The sequence below is a fragment of the Panthera onca genome, chromosome D2, assembly GCF_046562875.1.
Source record: "Panthera onca isolate mPanOnc1 chromosome D2, mPanOnc1 haplotype 2, whole genome shotgun sequence".
In the NCBI taxonomy this organism is placed as follows: Eukaryota; Metazoa; Chordata; class Mammalia; order Carnivora; family Felidae; genus Panthera; species Panthera onca.
Genome location: NC_138349.1, coordinates 82,271,764 through 82,293,053, shown reverse-complemented (window position 1 = coordinate 82,293,053; position 21,290 = coordinate 82,271,764). Strand labels below are relative to the sequence as shown.

Genomic DNA, 21,290 nt, shown 5'->3' with positions numbered 1-21,290 from the left:
AAAGTATACAGTCGCTCAGTGTGAACTTGCTGAATGAATGCATATATTTCACAATGTAGAAAACAAGCCCTGTCACCATTAAGCCCCAGGGTGTGTTCTTTCCTAAAACAGATTTGCTATCAGAACTTGTCTCCCTCTCTAGAGGCAGAAAATGCCAAATATTCTCTTTCTCAGGCTCCCTTAAAGCTATGTGACACAATTCCAGACAAGGAAATGGAAAGGGAATTCTACTTGGGTTCCCACTAAATATTTTTCACCTTCCAAAAAGAGATTCCAAGAACTCTCCCCTTCCTTCTTGCTGTTGCACACAATGGCATGAAGACACAAGGTAGGTCTCTTTAGACTGAGGTGACAGCCAAAAAATTAAAGTTAATAGGTTAAGAAAAAAGAAAAAAAGCAGTGACATCATCGAGTGGTTGCACCAAACCTGAACTGGTCACCTTAAGACATTGCTATGTGCGACTGTCAATGTCTTTAGCGCTTGGACCCCTGTTGATCAGGAATATGCTGTTACAGCTGAACACATTCTAATTATGTAAGGAACATGCAAATTTTCCTCTGTGGCCTCATGTAAGGCATGATGTTCCAAAAGCCACTATAAACCAGCAGGTGGCATTGGGATACCGGAAGCAAAATCATTATTTGAAGAGCTAAAGGCATGAAAAGGATCGTCTAATGACGAAATTGGTTGGCTAAAGATGAAACCCAGGCGCCAACGTTAGAAAAGGGCGGTGTGTTGGGTCTCCTGGGTGGCTCAGTCGGTTGAGCGTCCAACTTTGACTCAGGTCACGATCTTGCGGTCCGTGGGTTCGAGCCCCACGTTGGGCTCTGGGCTGATGGCTCGGAGCCTGGAGCCTGCTTCGGATTCTGTGTGTCTCTCTCTCTCTGCCCCTCCCCCATTCATGCTCTGTCTCTCTCTGTCTCAAAAATAAATAAATGTTAAAAAAAAAATTTAAAAAAAAAGGGAGGTGTGTCTTCCTATGCTGGAGATGTATGAGGAGGCAACCTGGAGAAACATATTCACAAATATAGTCATTCTTAGCATCTTCAGAATTAGCTCATGAGACAATTTTGCAGATAACTACCTGCCTAGGAAACTCCCGGTTGCCCTAGTCCTAAAATACATTCAACCATATGTATTTTTCCAGCAATACATCTTTGGAGCGCAGGAACGGACGAAGCGGACCCTTTATGTTTGGGTGGTTACTTACAGAGACCATCCATATCACTTTTCAACCTGACCCACATGGAATCCAGCACCATTCAGTCCATCTCTTAAAAACAACAAAGGGCACCTGGGTGGCTCAGTCGGTTGAGCGTCCGACTTCGGCTCAGGTCATGATCTCACGGCTCGTGAGTTGGAGCCCTGTGATGGTCATGAGTTTGAGCCCCGGGTCGCATCAGGCTTTGTGCCGACAGCTCGGAGCCTGAAGCCTGCTTCTGATTCTGTGTCTCCCTCTCTCTGCCCCTCCCCCACCCACACTCTGTTTCTCTCTCTCTCAAAAATAATACACATTAAAAAAATGTTTTTAAAAAGAAAAACAAGTGTTCCACTTCTCCATAGACCATACATTCACAATTGTATTCAGTGATTTATTATTAAGTCTTATATTGAGTATTAGCAATTGATATAATACTCATCGAAAATTGTAGGGGGATCAGTCAGTGCTTTTTTAGGAAGTCACAGCATTCTTAAAACCAGAGAAGGCAGAATACAACAAACAAAATGCAGACACTTTGACAGGAGACACAAAATCTTCTGCAGAAGCGTTCTCCCCCCCCCCCAACCAGCCCCCTTTTCCCCATATTCGCCGCCAATTTCAGGGGCTTTCTCCCCATAGTCTGGCTCCAATGACATAGCTTGGATCTAAGTTTGTACGTTAACAGATCACCGCCTCTTTTGTGGTGTTCTTTTACGCACACGTGAATAGCTATGGTTTCTACAGCGGCAGGAGATCTGGTCTTATTTTTACATACAAAACGCAGAAATTGGAATTGGATTGGAAGAGAGGGCAGCGGGCGTGCAGACAGGTTTCTGCGGGTTCTTTGGGGGCAGGAGTCCTGGTGGACAGAGGGCTGGTGCAGAAGCATCAGTACGAGGCAATGCAGTGTCTGGCTTGGCACGGGTCCAAGTGAACGACAGGGACTCACAGGTCCACTGAGAAAAGCTGCAGTGGGAGGCATGGAGGTAGTGGGAAAAAATTCAGTACGCTTCTGAGTCATGAGAACAATTTTATCATCAGTGCTGATATAATTTATCTAAGGTCAACTACTTTCAGAATTCCTTGCTCTTGGGAAGACTCTGAACTGTGATAGCAAACAGTCATTAGGAAAAATGATCGCTACCCTTTGGAATCCTGATGAGCTAATTCTCCATCCGTGAACTCGCTTAGAACCAGAGCCCTGGGTCATCAAAAAGCGTTCCGGGTTTGTCCCAATGCAATACGGCATGTTGAGTCACAGCTAGATGAATGTCAGTCTCATCGTGATTAGCATCATTACTATTTTCAAGCTGTAAAGTTTGTTTTTGAAATTAAGGTTGATTTTTTCCTAAAATGCTAAAGCTCTGACATTCATACAAAAAGCATGATTTGGGTTTGGGAAATTTCCTTTGTAGCCTGGGAGCTAGCTCCAGTTAACTTGGATAATTTTAAATGGAATTGGTACTTTCAGGCAATCAATGTCGGATTGTCCTATCTCATTCTTCGGGACGTTGGACTGGGAATTTCATAAGGCCCTCGAATTACTTTTGAACCAACTTTGTCCAAATTGTCTGGAGCCTCTTTCCCCCAAAATTCGAGCACCCAACACAGATTACACATGAGATAGGACTTGAAGATTACTGCTTTTTAAATGCCTTCCAAAATTGATATCCTCAGTTGAGTATTTTCTTCTTCACAACGGTCCCCTTTTGACACTTACACGTTCATCTCAAATATGATAACTAATTATCAAGGCCCTAATAAATACTGTGTGATTGAATGGGTCCACGAGTAAGTGAGTGATAAAAGAACAGATAAATGAATTTTAGATCTTGCTCTTTGAGGACTGACTTCCAATCCACTAACACTTCTGTTTTAATATCTACACCAACGACAAGTCTTAGGTTTTGGGGATGAATTTGATTAGTGAAAACAGTCAAAATCACTCAGAGCCAGTCTTGAGGAGATGAGACACAATTTAGAGGGATAAGGACACTTAGGGAAACACAGGGCATGATCAAAATATTCTAAGTCTGACTTTCCTGTACTTGGCCTCTGAAGGCCAGAAATAATTTAACAATATCAACAACTCTGGACCAGGTACATCAAGTCCAGGGTAATCGCTTTGAGAGGCTATGCTAAATAGAGAAAAGCTGACATGCTCATTTCCACACCAATTGCCTCTAATTGGACTTATACATTTATGGTCGATGTTTACATACTATTTTTTTTAAAGTGTGATGGGGGGAGAGGTCCTGTAGCCTTTGTGAATCTTAAATCCATGAAACTTCATCATTCCCATCTGCAAAATGAAGACTCCAACTACATGAGCTGTTTAAACTTTCCCAGCCTAACACTCAATAATTCTATAAATAAATACTTGAACCACTGTTCACACATCTTCAGCCACTCTTACTAACTTTTCAGAGGTTTTATATTGAGGGGAACTGTCCCTTCAAACAGTTGCAAGGCCCCGAGGAAAATCATGTGTTAGGCTCTAGACCACCAGTCACACACACACACACACACTCACACACACAGACACACACACACACACACCTCTGTCCCATTCACAGGAAACTATCTGTCCTCAAACAGGGACAATTATAGAAGTCATCCTAATTGTTTACATTCGTGTGAAATCATTTTTATAAATTAGGGAGGACAGCCACGCGTTAAATTATTCGTCAACTTTTCATTAACTAGTTACAACTTCAAAGGCGGAGGAAGTGCTTTCAAATGGAAGTATGACGGCCGGCTTGAGAAAGTCCTGTTTCCGATGGTGTCCGAAGTATCTCATTCTGTAGATTCCAGGCTGGGCAGTACCCGGAATATGCCATTGTATCGTCGCATTGCTGTGACCCAGCAATCCCTTGTGCCAATAGAAACTGTTGGTAGGAAACAAACAAACAAACCAAGTTTTACTCTTAAAAAGGTGTGATTCAACAAAGGTAGGACTGGTCATTATATGAACATTCAGGGAGTACCAACCATAAGCCAGGCACTCTCCTAGATACTGGGAGTGCAGCAATGAACAAAACAGGGACAAATACTTTCTAGAAGGGAACCTTTAGTTAATAGCCAGTTGTAGAAATTGTCTTGCCTGTTCTACCTTTATAACCACCCAAACCTTATCCATCCCCAAAAAGCCTCACCCGATACTCAGAACACAGATGTCTCCTGTTTGAGAATGGCTGTGGCACTGTTTCTGCCCTTGCTGTCCTCTGCTTCAACTGACACTTCCTCTCCCAGCCAGATTCATTTGTTAAAAATATCTACTTCACGAGTGCATGCGCCAGACTCTTTTCTAGAGGCACGAGGATACGGCCATAAGCAAGACAGACATGGCTCCAAGTTCCATGGAGCTTGTGTTCTACCAGGGCAAGGGGGGGAAGAAAGGCAGTGAACGGGTAAACTGAGAAATGATTTTTAAAAGTGGTGGGTGAAACGAAACAAGTATGGCAGCGGTATCTCTACGGAGATGTTATTTAAGCTGAACCCACATGTGCCCAGAGGAAAGACATTCTAGGTAGAAGGAACAGAGGGTGCGAAGCGTTCCGAGCAGGAAAAAACGTGGTGCAGCGGAAGAGCAGAAGGAAGGGGCAGCGAAGTGTGACACAGGGGCTGAGGTCACAAAAACAGACGGAGTCAGCTCACACAAGCCCTTGTTGACCACCTCAAGCGGCTGAGATACTCTTGCAGGTAAGTGAGATAGAGTGGGTGACTGACTGATAACCCCAACTGTGTAGACAGTAAGTTCCCTGGGTGGAGAGAGTATTCTCAACATTCTGCGTGTTTCAGCGACAGGCCCTGTGCTCTCATGACAGAGGTGACATTCCAGCTGCTGCTGAACAAGGCAGAAGCAAGCCTATACATATCCTCAGTGTTCACTGCTGTTCCGATTTGGGGCTTTTGAAAACAAATCATGCTTTTTTATCGTCTGTATAATCTTATCTTAACCCTAAATATGTATTTATTATTTGTTTAAAAATGATCTGTGCCCGAGATTCCTAAACATCTGAGGAAAATTGAGGCCCAGATTTATGTCTGGCGATCACAGGGGCCCCAGCACGGTCCCATCTCTATTTTCAGTTAACCACGTGAAGGAAACCAACACGCAACTAATGACCTAATCTAAGGTGATGTGAGTCAGGTACAAGTTGCCAAAATTTTTGCCCACTCCCCTGCCACTGTCCTGCGGTGTGAAATTGATGCGCTCGGGAACAAAAACATTTTCTTATCTCAGATGCCACTTGCAAATCTTCAAAATATTTATTCGGCTCAGGGATTTGGTAACAAAAACACAGAGATACGCCTCTCCGAGGAAACTCCAGAAGCAAATTCTTTCTCACTGGAGTCAGGAAAAGATAAACACTCAAGCTTCTCGTGTGTTAGTAATTCCAATGAAGAATCATTGGCCACGTATAAACATGTAATCATTTTGCCCATAGACTCTTGTTATTTTCCCAGAAGGAACTGTCAGGCCCTACAGAGGCCCGTGTGCCTCGCGACCCATTTGCAAGAATGGCTGAGGCTAGCCAGCCTTCAGGGGTAATGTCCATGGCCGTGGAAAAGAACAAAATTAACAGATGTTTACAAAAATGGAGGCCACAACCTCATTAGCACCTCTCCTGACAGTAGCACATGTCCCACTGTTCTGCAGGGAAAGAGAATCCAAATGGAGTCGAATAAATCCACTAAATATGGCCAGAAGGCTCCATGGGAATTTGATAGCAGTGATTTCCGGCCTTGAGCCCGTGTTCCCATTTGTCTTCCCCGCTTCACTGACCGACTGTTCCCATGGCTTGAAAGACAAAATGTCCAACAGGCGAGCTCACCGTGTCTCCCAGGAGGCGTCGTTATGTACTATCCGCCACGTTGCTGATGTGGCCTCGTATTTCTCGACAGTGAGGAAGGTCTGATGGGTCTGAAACGCAATTGACACATTTGATGAGACCCCGCACGGTCATAAAAGGTGCCTGCCTGTAAGTACGTCCTTGTGGTCTGTAGGCTGAGCTGCCAATACCTTGTGTAAAAACGTATTAGAATTTCGTCCATATTCTCAGGTGCATATCTCTCTACATTCCGTGCTAGGTCTTCAGAATGTCACTTTACCCATGCTATTACACACCATGACTTTCTTTTTTTTTTTTTTTTTTTTTAAGAAAAGTGAATGGACCATAATTTTAGAGCTGATAGCAAATTTTGCAAACCGGGGCAGAGAAGAGACCGAATAAAACTCGAGATTCTAAAAAAGGCCTAAGTCAAGCCTTTTCAAGACATGTTTATTGATCTATATTCCAAGACTTTCTCTTGTCATTTCAAGACGTAGGAGGGAAAATGGGAATGTTTCTTCATCTTTCCATCTCTGGGTAAATGAATTATTAGTAAATATGTCTCCCAAGTGAAAAGAATTGAAAATGATGCATAAACCTTCCCCATCTTAGATGCTGAAAGCAATCCCTATATTTTGTCATAATGGATTCCTAGAAAGCACATCACGAGCAGGTTTCATTCCCCCATTGGAAAATTGCGATAATAATTCATTTCAGACCAACAATTCAGCTTCAAATACAGTGCAGATTTGATATAACAAATTAAAAGATACAGAGGCCATAATCTCTAATTTTCCTCAAAAATCTTTAGATTGTGGCCCTTAAGGGCAGGACCTGTGTCTAATTCATTTTTATCCATTACAGTCCTTTACACCTGTCACGTGTAGATGTTCAAATAACACTCTGGTGAATGGATCACTTATTTACAACTGGGCCATGGGATTATCTAAAATACTACTCAGCTGATGGGTTATATTCAATGAAGAAGTTTTCACTATGATGGTCACTTGTAAAGAGAATGGCTTCCGGCCATTTAGGGCAGAGTGACATCGGGGAGGCTGTTGATGGAGTAGGAGATAGGGTGATCCCTGGCGCACAGGTCTAGAGTGGGGACCAGAGAACGAGGGTAGGCCACTGACTATGTGAACTATGTGACTACCATTTCCCACCTCCCAACACACAGCTCCTGACACACAACTCCTGACACACAAGTGCTTCATACAAGTTACTGGATCTTTCTCTAGGCCTCAGTTTCTTCGTCTGTAACATGGGGATAATAAAATGTAACCCAATGCACAGAAGTAAGGATTGAATTAGACCGAGGTGACAACATACACAGAGCACTTCACGTAGCGCCTGTAAAGAATAAGCAGAGGTGAGGAGGTCCCGATTACCAACAAAAGAGGGGAGTGGAAACTGTCGTGTGCTGAGTCCCAGGGCCTTCTTAGAAATTAATTCTAGGGGAGCCTGGGTGGCTCAGTCAGTTAAGCATTCGACTTTGGCTCAGGTCGTGATCTCACGGTCTGGGGGTTCGAGCCCCGTGTCAGACTCTGTGCTGACAGCTCAGAGCCTGGAGGCTGCTTCAGATTCTGTGTTCCCTCTCTCTCTGTCCCTCCCTTGCTTGTGCTCTGTCTCTCTCTCTCAAAAATAAATAAACATTACAAAAAAAAATTTTTAAGGAATTAATTATTTTCTCATTACAGTGCTCTAAGCATTTTGTTCTCCTGCTTCTCCATGGCAATAGTGACGATTAGCCTTTCTCCGCCCCAAGGATATCAAATGACAATTAATCCTGCAGTTTTGCTACCACACTTTGAGATCTCCCGAAAACAATGCTATAAACATGCAAATATTATGACAGAGTTTGACTGCCTAGAGAAATTATTGCAAACGGGTGCGTGTTGACTTTCCAAGCAGGAGAACATTTTTCCCTAATGGCGTATTTGCCAATGTCCTCTTGCCACAATTATTATCACAGCAATAATGAGATTTCAATGAACGGAAATGGAAGGCAGATTTGGAGAAAAGGCGTTTGGGGTTGTAAGTAACGATGGTCCCCGGGAAGAATGGCTCATGGACGGAATAAATGTACCCTCGACCACAATAAAAAAAAGTCTGACCTCGAAATCATTTTTGTATACTTACTCCTTTTCTTCTACAGCTTTCTTTGTTGTTTGAATTTTTACAACCAGAACGTATCTAGCTGTTGCTTGGGTAGTTATAAGAACATTCTAAAGGAGTTACAGAGGAGTAAAATGAATTCATTTTATTAATAGCCATATTACATATATGCACTTTGTCATGTGTCTTCTATGTGGATATAAAAACAGTAAAGTATGAACTGATATGTAACAAACTATGAACAATTATTACCTCTAAAAACGTTTATGGAAAGACAGGTACTTTCGAACTCTATTTTTTTTTAATGTTTTTATGTTATTTTTGAGACAGAGACAGAACACGAGCAGGGGTGGGTGCAGAGAGAGACGGACACACAAAATTCAAAGCAGGCTCCAGGCTCCGAGCGGTCAGCACAGAGCCCGATGTTGGGCTCGAACCCACAAACCGTGAGATCACGACCTGAGCCGAAGTCGGACGCTTAACTCAATGAGCCACCCAGGCGCCCCTCCTATTCTGCTTTAAAAACCTTCTATATTGCCTATTTTTACATTGAACATGTATTTCTTGTGTCATTTTTCGAGGTAAAGAAATAAATATCCAATTAGCGCCAGTAGTAAAGAGTAGGGAAATGGCAAATGCAAGATAAAGGGCTCCAACCCAGGAGGGCACCCCCTCCACGACAGTATAGGTAGGACCAGAGGCCAGGATCCTGGAGGAGAGGGGCCAAAACAGGGGTAGGAAGGAACCAAAGATACACTTCATCCTTGGCGCTTTATTTTTCCAAATTTAGTCGGGTTTCTAAGTTGGAATACATAAATGGGATTGTACTCAAATTTATAGCTTCTCAAGAGACAGTGCAGTTCTTTCTGTATTGTGCAACATGTGAGCCTAAGCAGAGCCAGTTAAATGTTTCCCATGTGCTTTTTTTCCCAGACTTAATTCTACATTACTGTTCCTACTGAAAAATTTCCCACACTTAAAAAAAATAAGATGAGGGGCACCTGGGTGACTCAGTCAGTTAAGCATCGGACTTCGGCTCTGGTCACGGTCTCATGGTTTGTGGGTTTGAGCCCTGCATGGGGCTCTGTGCTGACAGCTCAGAGCCTCTGTGTCTCCCTCTCTCTCTGCCTGTCTCTCTCTCTCTCTTTCTCTCTGTTCCTCTCTCAAAAATAAATACACATTTAAAAAATTTAAAAAAATAAGATGAAAATCAAGTAGGAATATTTTGTCATTATGTTGTTAACCTCTAGAAGGATTTTCAAACAAAGACTGAAAAGTGGGTTGAAATCTATAAAAAGAATCGTTGATGCTTACCTGGTTTTCTGCTGAATTCTTTGGGTTAGCGCCTACAAATATCACTTCGGCAACTTCTCCCTGAAAATAAAAACTCATTTTATGAGTTTTAATAAAAGCATTCTTTGCTGGGCTCAGATTTAGGCCATGATTTATGAAATGTTCTAGGATGCTGGGCACCTGTACAGATTTTATTCTATTTAACCAAGTGAGCTATCTTCTCAGACTATCAGAGAACATGCCCTTGCAAGAGTGGACACAGGAATTTGGGGCCAGTAAATTGCTCTACAATTTTTCGCCAGTGAATTTGCCTTTAGTATATTCAGATGTAGATGAAAACAGAGAGCTATGGCTCATGTCAGCGACAGTGCATTAAAGCTGCTTCTTCAGCCTTTGCTATTTTCTCACACTTCCCTCCAACACACATATAGGAAACGGACTGACTTACATAAGAGCGATCAAAACTTCCCACGAGTGACTTGTGCTTACACTGGCATGAACGAGATACGAGGCAGAATGACAGGGTGTGCGTCTCCCCCTCCCCCCCCCCCCCCCGCCCCATCCCCCGCACTGGAAACAACCAGAAGAGCTGGACAGGTGTGTTTTATACAATGGTTGCAGGGCAAGGAAAACAAGCAATGGAAAGAGTGATCCTAGAGTGATGGAAAACAGACACAGTGATCAACTTAACGCCTTCAGAGCGTGCCATTCACAGCACAAAGAGGCAGAGCTCAGGCAAAGTAAGGCAGCCTTGTGGGGTCCACGAAGGCCAGGAAGTCTTGCGTTGACGAGGTAGAGTGACAGACAGAAGAGGGCACCGGGCAGAGGAGAGCCACAGAGAGAGAGAACTCTGGAGAGGTGTGGGAAGTTCCTCACAACTCTGTAAGACAACCACCTGAAGCCAAGAGAAGACTGTGTCCGCAGAGACTGAAATTCTTACTCCCTGAAGCATCCAAGCACAAACTCTGATCAATAGTGGGCTGAACACTGAGTGAGGTAACTACGGGGGCAACACCTTGAGAGCCACACTTAAGAGAGACAGAGCTCACTAACTTAGTCAAGTTTTCGATGAGCAAACAAACAAACAAAAACAACAAGGCCGGGGGTGGAGAGGTGAGGCCAGAATCCAGAATTGCTACAATATAGCAAAACACATCCAGGATTCAACAACAAAAAATGATGAGATGTGCGTATATGAAAATATGGCTCATATTGAGAGGAAAAAGCAGCAATCAAAACTGACTTTCTGTGCCCCCAGACATTGTCATTGTCGTTAAACCAGACGCAAACTTCAAAGCAGCTGTTATAAGGATGTTCTGTGAACTAATAGAAATTATGTGTAAAGAACTGAAGAAATTCTTATGATGATAATGACCTAGAGAACCTCAGTGAAGAAAAGTAATTTTATTTATTTTATTTCTTTTAATTAAAAAATGTTTACTTGTTTATTTTGAGAGAGAGAGAATGGGGAGGGAGGGGCAGAGAGCGAGAGAGAGAGAGAATCCCAAGTAGGCTCCACGCTATCAGCACAGAGCCCTGTGTGGGGTTTAAACTCATGAACCATGCGATCACGACCTGAGCTGAAATCAAGAGTCAGATGCTCAACCAACTGAGCCACCCAGGCGCCCTAGGAGAAGTAACTTTAAAGATGGATTAAGCATCCAATCAGATGTTTGGAACCAAAAATCACAACTGATGTGAGAAATTCCTCAGTAAGGGCTTAATAGCAAATACGAGATGACAGAAGAGAGGATAAGTGAACTAGCATTTATCAATTACAAATTATTTTATCAGAAGAATGGACAGAGAAAAGTGAAGAAAAATTGATAAAGCCTCAAAAAAAACCAAAAACACATGGGCCCTCAGGTATACTGACATTCACAAAACAGAAGACCCCGAATTAGAGGAAAGAGAGAAACAAACAAAACTCTTTTTGAAGAAATAATGGATGAAATCTTCCCAAACTTGATAAACGTTACCTTGAGGAGCCAAGGAACTCAACACATCCCAAGTAGGATAATCCCAAAGTGTTTCACACTTAGATACATTGTAGCACACAGGTGGCAGTCAGAGACAAAAAAAGAAAAGAAAAGAAAATCTTGAAAGCAGTTAAGGGAAATACAATGCATTACTTACAGGCACACCCCAGGATTAGCAATTGACTTCTCATTAGAGAGCAAAGAACAGGGCAACCGTGTGACACATTCAAAGTGATGAAAGAAAAACATTTGGCAACCAAGAACACAGCGAAATGTTCTTCAGAGATAAAGGGAAAATACAGCCCTTCCAGATCAATGAAGCCTGAGAGATTGTGTTGTTACAGACCTGCCCTTGGAGAAATACCAGTGGAAGTTCCTCATGCTGAAAGGAAATGATGCTAGATGGTAACAATAACTCAAATTCCTTAGAAAACAGTAAGCAGCACCCGAAGGGTAAATACGTGGGCTCAATTCAAAATATTCTAGGGGCGCCTGGCGGGGGGCTCAGTCAGTTAAGCCTCCCTTCCTGCCCCCATTTCCTGGCACATTTCCAGCCTTAGAATCCCCGAAGGATGGGTCTGATTGTACCTTAGTGACATGGCCTTTGGTGTGGGTTTCCCGATAGCCTCAAGGTGAGGGCTGGTGCCAGGTAATCAACCAGGTGATTAGACGGTTGAAAGGATCAAGTCCTACGCCCCGATCTCCAGGGACTGGAAAGGGGCTGGGAGTTGGGTTCATCATCAACAGCTGATGATTTAATCAGCATAAAAGTCCCTCAAGTCTAGGGTTCACCAGAGCTTCTAGGTTGGCGAATGCTTGGAGAAGCTGGTAGGGGGCCCTTCCTGGAGAGGTCACGGAAGCTTGACATTCCTCCCCTACCCCTTGCCCTCTCTGCATCTCTGCCCTCAGGCTGTTCCTGAGTCGTATCTGTGTATAACCTAGCAAGTAAACTGTTTTCCTGAGTTCTCTAAGCCTGTTCTAGCAAGTTACTTAACCCGAGATGGGGCATTTGGGGATCTCCAGTTCATAGCCAATGGGTCAGAAGCAGATGCGACAACTTAGATTCGCCATTGGTATCTGAAGCGTGAGGGGCTGGGGGGTCCTGTCTGTGGGACTGAGCCCTCAACCTGTGGAGTATGTGCCAACCCCCAGCAGACAGTGTCAGAAGTGAATTCAATTGTAGGACACCAATGGGGTGTCTGCAGAAGACTAAAGAATTGCTTGGCGTGGGGAGAACCTCTATACGCCTGCTGTCACAACTACCGAGTGTAGAGTGTGGAGAGGAGAGACTTCTTGAGTCTCGAAAACGGCTAGAAGAATAATTAAAAATATCTACCATTTTTAAAAATCAACAGAGGAATTAAAAAAAAAAAAAGGTACAGTCAAACATAAGAAGAGCTTCCAACCTTAAAAAATGAGAAGAGCAAAATAAAAGCAAAGCCATCAGAAGGAAGAATACAGAACACCAGAGCAAAAATCTGTGAAATAGAAACAGAAAAAAAAAAAAAAAAGATAAAATCAATGAAGGTAAAAGCTAGCGCTTTGAAGACAGAAATTATCAAAATCAGGAAGAAAGAAAGGACATTGTTGTTGGCCCTACAGAAATTAAAAGGATTGTGAGAACCTATTATGAACTTTATCTCAACAAAGTAGACAACTTACATGAAACGGGCAAATTCCTAGGAAGATCCAAACTTTTAGGAAGATACAGATTCCTCAAGACAAATTAAATGCTGAGAAAGATACATAATTGACTCAAGAAAAAATAGAAAATCTGGTTAGGCTTATAAGGAGTAAGGAAATTGAATTAGTAAATAAAAATTTTGCCATAAAGAGAAGCCAAGGTCCGTGTGGCTCTGCTGAAAAATCTGATAGAATATTTAAAGAAGAAATAATACCAATATGTTCTATGCACTTTCAGAAAATGCAGGAGGAAACCCTTGCTAACTCATTCTTTGAGACTAGTGTTTCCCTAACACAAAAGGCAACTAAGACAACATGTGAAAAGACAGCAAAAGTCCTCATGGACGTGAGTATAAAACTTCAGCAAAATATTAACTAACCAAATGCAACAGCATATAGAAAGGATTATACACCATTACTAAAGGGTATTTATTTAATATCTGAAAATCAACAAATGTGATACACTATATGAATAGAATAAGAGACAAAATCCCTCATGGTCACTTCAGAAGACATAGAAAAGCATTTGAAACAAATCCAACCTCTATTCTTAGAGGAAAGAAAGGAAGGAAGGAAGGAAGGAAGGAAAAGAGAAAAAAATTGGCCTACAAGGGAACTTTCTCAACTTGATAAAAGGCGTCTACAAAAATCATAAAGAAAACGTCATACTTAATGACTACTCTTCCTCCTAAAATTAGAAACAAGACAAGGATGCCCAGTCTTACAACTTCTATTCAACATCGTATTGGAGATTCCAGCCAGTGCAATAAGGAAAAAAAATTAAAAGCATCCAGAAAAGAAATCCAAAAAAGAATAAGGAAGCCTGTTTTTATTCACAGATGACATGATACATATGTAGAAATGTGTAAGGAATCCACATCCCCCGCCCAAAATCTACTGGAACAGATAAATGATTTAGCAAAGTTGCAGGATACAAGATCAATGTAAAATCAGTGTAAAATAGTCCTGCTTCACTTCTACAAGCTCTTCCTGTCCTTGACTTTAGAGACTTTTCTTAGCTCCAACAAATGGTTCCATGACCATCCATTAAGAAAATGAATTTTCTTCATTCATTTAAGAAAATGGAAAAGAAAAAATTAAGAAAAGAATAATTTGGATTTTAGAAATTTGATTTTACATGATGGCCACCTGAAAAATAAATATTTCCCCATTCTGATGTTTGCAGAGGCCCTGCAGAGTTAAGAACAATTTTCAAAATCATTGCTAACAGCTGGTCTGCATCATGATTAGAGGCAGTTGGTGACATTAGACAGTATCTTTCCCCCATCCCCAGACGCAGGCTTCTGGATCTCCTGGTGAGCCTTACCACTCTGTATGTAGGTTTCGCGGGCTGCAGAACATCCCCAAAATTTCTGCCTAGTGGTGCTCTATCCACAATATTGGGAATTAATGAGGCTATCAGTTGTTTGAAATATGGAGGCTCTGGACCTCTGCTCAGGTTGGCTACCGTGTCCTAGAACAGAGAGCATTTGCTTAAGGAGCACACAATGTAGAGTCAAAGCCCCTTTCCCCAGGCTCCCACCTCCCAGAAATGCCTTCATTAAAGGAAATGCCCACACACACATCCTCGCTCTGAGAGCTAAGAGCTTTAACAAGATGTGGGGGAACCTTGCTAAGACGTGAGTCTAGACATCCAGAATGTAAACTTTGGTCGCCAGAGGAAAATTTGGGTCATAGGCAACACTTTCACCCCGCCCCCCTGCCCAAGGCAGCTATAGCTATATAGCTATAGCTATAGTTCAGCTATCTGAGTGTAAGCACTACTCAGGGTTAGATCCTGGGACTGCCATTCCTTAATTGTGTGACTTTGGATAGGGCCGGACACACGATAAGCTCTTTTACTTTTAAAAAGTGTTGTACCTCTCTTATCCAGAGTCAGTACCAAGTTTTCTTTTTTTCCCTAACCCTTCTCTGTGCTCATTAAAAAAAAAAAAAAAATCAACACTCTTTTAAGTTAAAAGTTAAGATCAGCATATATCGTGACTGGTTTAACCTATGTTTTCCACATTTGTCACCTTTAATAGTGCCATCGCAACGCTGATCTCAAATTTTAAGTAGTCCTTCATAATGTACTCTAATCCTCACTTTATGTATTTAATCTTTTTCAATGGCCATAATATCGGTTGGCATTCCCATTTTGCAAGTGGGAAAATCAGCTTGGAGATACTCAGTATTCTTTTTCAAGATCGCATAGCTAATCTTAGATACAGATGCATAACATCGACTGTGACACAAATGTCTACAAAATGAACCACACTTTCTTCCTAAGTATCACTATAAAACTTGAAGATTCTATTTCTATGGGAGGAACAGTAGACATATAGTTGTAAATGAAAGTTACAACTCTGAAAACAGAGGCCATCTCTCAGGGTGGGTTATGGGTTCCTACTTTGCTGTATCATCTGAATATTCTATAACTAGTTACAGCCTTTATGATGAAAATCAAAGCAGTTCTACTTTGAAAAAAAAGTACCAGAGCTGAAGCTGAAGGAGTGTTATGATAATACAATAATGGGGTAATTAAAATAGACCCTACGTAAATACCTCCTACTGAAACTTCACACAGTCGGCGATTAGAGGAAGCAAATGGGATTGCCAATATCCAACTTTTGGACCCACAGAAACAGGTATTTCATTGTTTCAACTTGATATGACCAAGCTCTTCCTTTGAAAAGGCTTTATAGTCTGTGCTATGCCCCAATTCTTTCTCAGCCTTCACTGGGGCTTATGGGGTATTATATAAAGATCTGTTTATTATTTTATGCCCTTTATCCTGCTTGTTGAGTAATCTTCTGACACCAGAGTTAGTTTCATTAATAACTGCATCCCAGAAGATGTCCATAAGTGGAGTTCTTTCAAGGAAACTTGTTTAGATGTACTTACTCTAGGTAGATGCGTGCGAATGCACATTCCAAGGTACCTGCTGTATTTCATTGCATCTAAACCTCTATTGATTATAGCAACTATTGTTTTTGAACCACCAAGAAAGTAAAAACACGCTACTAATTTTAACCATAAGATTCCTCTGATTGGAAGGTGCACCCCGATTTCAGAGATGCTACAATACGGAAAATGGGCATCTCAGAAGGAATGACCCACTCAACTCATGACGTCATTGGCAGGATCATCACCGGGATTCGAGAACACTGGTTCAACTCCCAGCTACAGTTAGAGTAAGCCCAGTGAGCTATCATCTCCAAACCAATTTGCTTATCTGAAAAGTGGGAGGGGGGGGAAATGATACCGCCATATTCACATGACGATCATGAGCATACCATGAGATAATACATATGAGCAAAGCTGTCACCACCAAAATGTATTAACTGAATCTGAAATCACTATCAGTTTCATTTCTTAGAGGTACCTCATAACTACAAACTCTTTAAATATGAAGGTTTTGAAAAAACTGAACATTTGCGGCTAAGGTTTTCTTTGGCTTTCCTCCACATCTCCCCACCCGAGACACACACACACACACACACACACACACACACGCACACACATATGAGTTTTGGTTACCGTAGCAATGGCCTTAGCAAGGGCTCTGAAGAGCTGGATGTAAGCAGACAGGGTATGTGGTCCATAAATTGTAGAAGCTGCCTCGTATCGCTGAGCCTGCAGGAGAGGCAGGGCTGAATCATACACCGTTCTACATGCCTTGACCCATTTACAGAGGTCCCACGTCTTTGGTGAGGGGTGATACTGGACATCTCACATAATTCAAACTGGCCTCGTTCAAGATTTAATTATGACAACGGAGGGTGGACATTTCCATATACCGGCTAAAGTAAATGGCTCCCACCAACTACTTGTTAAAGGCAGTGGCTTCTCTCGGCTTCCGGTATTTGGACGACCAGCCCATCTACTCTGAAAGAGGGGAACGGCTCCTGAGCTTAAGTCTATGTTAAGTACTTGTAATATAAATGTTTGCCCTCGAGGAGCATAGCAGGAGAAAAAAACAATGAGGGAGAATGAGAATCTCAGGAACTCCTGGAGAAAATGGGTAGTGAGGATACTGACCCGAGAAGGACATTCAACCATCATGGAGCTACAAACTAGAACCAGATACATCTACTCTCCTTTAGTTGAGCTGCAAGCCTTCGGTTTTTCCACAGACTTATCAAATCTTAAGTGGATCCCATCACTCCAAATGCACCCCCTCTCCCTGCGACATTCTTCAGCTCAGTGAATGCCACCCCCCCCCCAACATCTTAGAGACTCCTCTCTCTCCCTCATCCTATATCCTGTAAATCCCCAAGCTCCCATTACCTGGCATCTCTTGAACTCTTTCATTTTCCTCTGGGTCTCCTGATTTTACTGTGGCCAAACCCTTGGCTCTCACCCGGATCATAACCACCGCTTCCCAACCAGTTCTCTGCCTCCACACTTAATCTTCCAATTAATCTTTCTACACTGCCATCCTAGTGACCTTTCTGGATCACAAATTTGATCAGAACACTCCTCCCTTGCAATTAATTCTACTTCAGTTTTCTAAAGCCTTCTTTCTGGGGCACAGCATAGAAGATGCTGCATTAACCCATGCCTCTCCATCAACTAGTCCCTGTCTCACTATCCTTCATGAACTATGGCCGCACAAATGTACCAACTCATTGCCCCCCGGAACTTTGCATGCATAGCTTCCCCAATACCGGCTCCCTCCCTAAATTTTATTTGCCTAACTAGTCCTTACTCATTCTCAAGAACTCACACAGATGTTACATCTTCCAGAAAATCTGCCAGTCTCCATTCCTCAAATGCCCAATATAGACTAATGCACTTCCTCTCTGTTTTCATATCACCCTGTTGCATCCCTTTTATAGAAATGTGATTACCTGCTGTTCTCTGTCTTTCACTAGACCATAAGTCCTAGTAATCATGAGGGTAGGGGCAGATTGTTACTTATTGTTATGCTCAGATAGTGGCTAGTACAGTATCTGTCACAACATATATCTGTGGAATGAACTAGTGAATAAATTAATTAATATTAGTCCTTGTAGGAGCGTGTCCCTAAGAGAAGCCAGTAGGGGTTCCTAACCCTATTTGTGCCTTTGGACTCCTTTGGCAGTCTGTTGAGACCTATGGACCCCTCTCAGAGTAAATGTTTTCTAAATGCATACAATAAAATACATGGTTGACAAAGAAAACCAATTAGACTGAAATACATGAACCAAACATTCAGAGACCATTTTCGTGATAGCATAATGTTTGTTCTTCTTCATTGAATAACGAGTAATGTTTGTGTTTCTTGACTGAGTAATAAGGTCTAATTACTGTGATTTTATTTTATTTTTAATTTTTTTTAATGTTTGTTTTTATTTTTTGAGAGAGACAGAGACACAGCGTGATTGGGGGAGGGGCAGAGAGAGAGGGAGACACAGAATCCGAAGCAGGCTCCGGGCTCCGAGCTGTCCTCACAGAGCCCGATGTGGGGCTTGAACTCACAAGCTGTGAGATCATGACCGGAGCCGAAGTCGGAGGCTCAACCGACTGAGCCACCCAGGCGCCCCTCCCCATCTTTCTTGAACTCTCTGCTGCTCTCCTTGTTATCTATCTCAAATCATGCTTTCCTCATCTCTTGGTATACTTGTTCCTGTCTGTTTCTGGGCCTTTCTCTCCCTGGGGTTTCCCACCCCACCCCACCCCGCTCTCCCTCGCTTTCTTCCTTCCTCCTCAAAAATGATACATTGATATGGCTTCTGTGTCTCCTCCAGTGAACTTCTTTTTCTTATTTCTCACATATTCTTCTCTCCCTTCCTACTCATAATGCAGAAATGGAATTTTTATATTCGTTACTATTTATAGATCTATTATTCTGAATTTTCAAGGCTGTTAGACAAAACATTTAAATTCCTCTCTGATTTTTTTTTTTTTTTGAGACAGACAGAACACGAGCAGGGGAGGGGTGGAGAGAGAGGGAGACACAGAATTGGAAGCTGGCTCCAGGCTCCGAGCCATCAGCACAGAGCCCGACGCGGGGCTTGAACCCACGAGCTGTGAGATCATGACCTGAGCCGAAGTCAGAGGTTCAACCGAAGGAGCCACCCAGGCGCCCCCAAACTACTGTGATTTTAAAATAGCAACGAGAGTGAAATGTTTCCAAATCTGCAATAACTCTAGGTGATATAAAACGTGTCCGTGGTCCCCATCGGTGACCAAGTCAGAGGTACTGCTAGCGTTATCGTTGTTTGAAACGTACACTCACAATGGAAGGAAATTCTAAGTGAACGGTTACAGAGGAATGCAAAACTGGATAAACAGAAATTATTCCATCCAGTGTACCGGTTAGGAATCATTAGTCAACAGGATCTCCTAGAAGACAGGGACTTTCAGGAGAGTCAACAGAGCTCACTGCTGCTGTCACTGGACGTTTGTCAAGGAGTAGACCGTATGCCTCCACGTGGACTCCTGAGACATGCCAGCACCCGTGCTCATTACCAAAGCCCCCGACAAAATAACTCATTTCAGAAAAAGTGGAGGTCAGTGAGGCCAGAATTCTGACTTGAACTTGGAAAGGGCAAACTCCCAGATACAAATCCTCCCCAACACGACCTCTGGCTTATCATTCTCTCGTCTGTCCCAAAACAAAATCACCACTCAAAAACCCCTTTGAGGAAGTCTAGACAGGAAACCTGCATTTGCCACCACAGTCTTGATGAGGGTAGAGTTCACTGAAGCGACGAGAACTTTTCTACTTTACCTGGTATTCTTCAAAGGTGGTAATGTAATGTGTATACACGTTGCACAGGCCTGAAATGACGGCGGTCATGTTCTGCATCCCATAGGTTGCAAATTCCTGGTGGGGGAAAGGTAGAGCCCGATAAAATTGCTCTTCGCTGTACTGTATCCTATCGGCCCAGTTATACTTAACATACAACCGTAGATGTGAATCTCGTGTAAGGTGACTCTCTTAACCTCGTTCCTAATGATCAAAACTGTTCGGCCGTGTGCAAGTACCCAAGAGGCCTTGGGGAAAAGTTAGAGCCGTAACTGCACTACCTGTGGGCAAGTCAGTGGATCTAAGAACATCTCACTGGTTGGTTGAATTTGCAGATATAGAATCTTTTTATTACTAAAATACAGACACTAAGCCCATTTCCTTAAAAGGCATAATAGAAGGATACTAGCTGACCGTAGTGGTTATTTCCGGCTCTAAGCATGATTACGTCATTTTAGAACCATCTACACTACCTTCCTGAATAGGAAGAAAATCATAAATGCAGATAAAATACAGAATTCCTAACATGGATTAGATTTTATTTAGACAGAACTTCAAGATATTAAGGTACGTAAGGTTATTTACTATTTGATCTGTAAAACCATTATCAATTTTTAAATTATTAACAGATAAATATATCAATAAAATATTTAACCTGGATTATAGCTTCCTTCTCATTTTAAGCTTATTTTTATACCACTAATATTTCATATTCACCTCCACGCATTACTTCCTTTTTTATTTATTTTTAATTGTTTGTGTTTTATTTATTTTTTGAGAGCAAGAGAGACAGAGCATGAGTGGGGGAGGAGCACAGAGAGAGGGAGACACAGAATGGGAAGCAGGATCCAGGCTCTGAACTGTCAGCAGAGAGCCTGACATGGGGCTTGAACTCACAGACCACAAGATCATGACCTGAGCCAAAGTTGGATGCTTAACCTACTGAGCCACATAGGCACCCCTCTATGCATTACTTTCAAGTGTGTGAAACTCTAGGCATCTTAGCAACGATTAATTTAAAAGGTATCAGATCGCAGGATCAGGGAATTCTTTTCTCTTCCCCAAATATAAAGGTATACATATTTTATTTCATTTTTAACTCACTGCTTGAACGGCCTCCCGAAGTCTTCGTCCAGACATGGTCCTGAGTCAAGAAAACAGAGTTATCTAAGTGGTTCCCGACTCCAAAAGCATGCAAAGACCACAGAAAAACTTGCGGCGAAAGACAGGCGGGATCCTGGCTCTTAACACAACGCGGTAAGGCACATGCAAGCTCTGTGACGAGGCAGAGCTAAACTTGAGCCCCTTTTCCCCTGGCTGTCCCATCTTCAGAACAAATCCTCAACTGAAAACAGATGACTTGGAGGAGGGAAAGGCCCTCTGTGAATATCACTGGCAAAGACGACGATCATTTTCCATTCGTTGACCCAAAAAAAATGTA

The 21,290-nt window shown here is 42.4% G+C and overlaps 1 protein-coding gene across 3 annotated transcripts in view; it reads right to left on the bottom strand.

Moving 5' to 3' along the window:
• Positions 1 to 3,877: 3,877 nt before the first annotated feature.
• The window catches only part of ASAH2 (N-acylsphingosine amidohydrolase 2), an 83,136-nt gene continuing 65,723 nt past the window's right edge, over positions 3,878 to 21,290 (bottom strand). For all 3 annotated transcript variants that reach the window (XM_078434121.2, XM_078434119.1, XM_078434120.1), the window contains 7 exons: positions 20,954 to 20,993; positions 19,832 to 19,927; positions 16,654 to 16,749; positions 14,441 to 14,587; positions 9,473 to 9,532; positions 6,041 to 6,129; positions 3,878 to 4,090 (listed from right to left, as the gene is read on the bottom strand). In XM_078434121.2, coding sequence (XP_078290247.1) covers positions 3,901 to 4,090; positions 6,041 to 6,129; positions 9,473 to 9,532; positions 14,441 to 14,587; positions 16,654 to 16,749; positions 19,832 to 19,927; positions 20,954 to 20,993 — 718 coding nt within the window. In that variant the 3' untranslated portion in view covers positions 3,878 to 3,900. The remainder of the gene's footprint in view (positions 4,091 to 6,040; positions 6,130 to 9,472; positions 9,533 to 14,440; positions 14,588 to 16,653; positions 16,750 to 19,831; positions 19,928 to 20,953; positions 20,994 to 21,290) is intronic.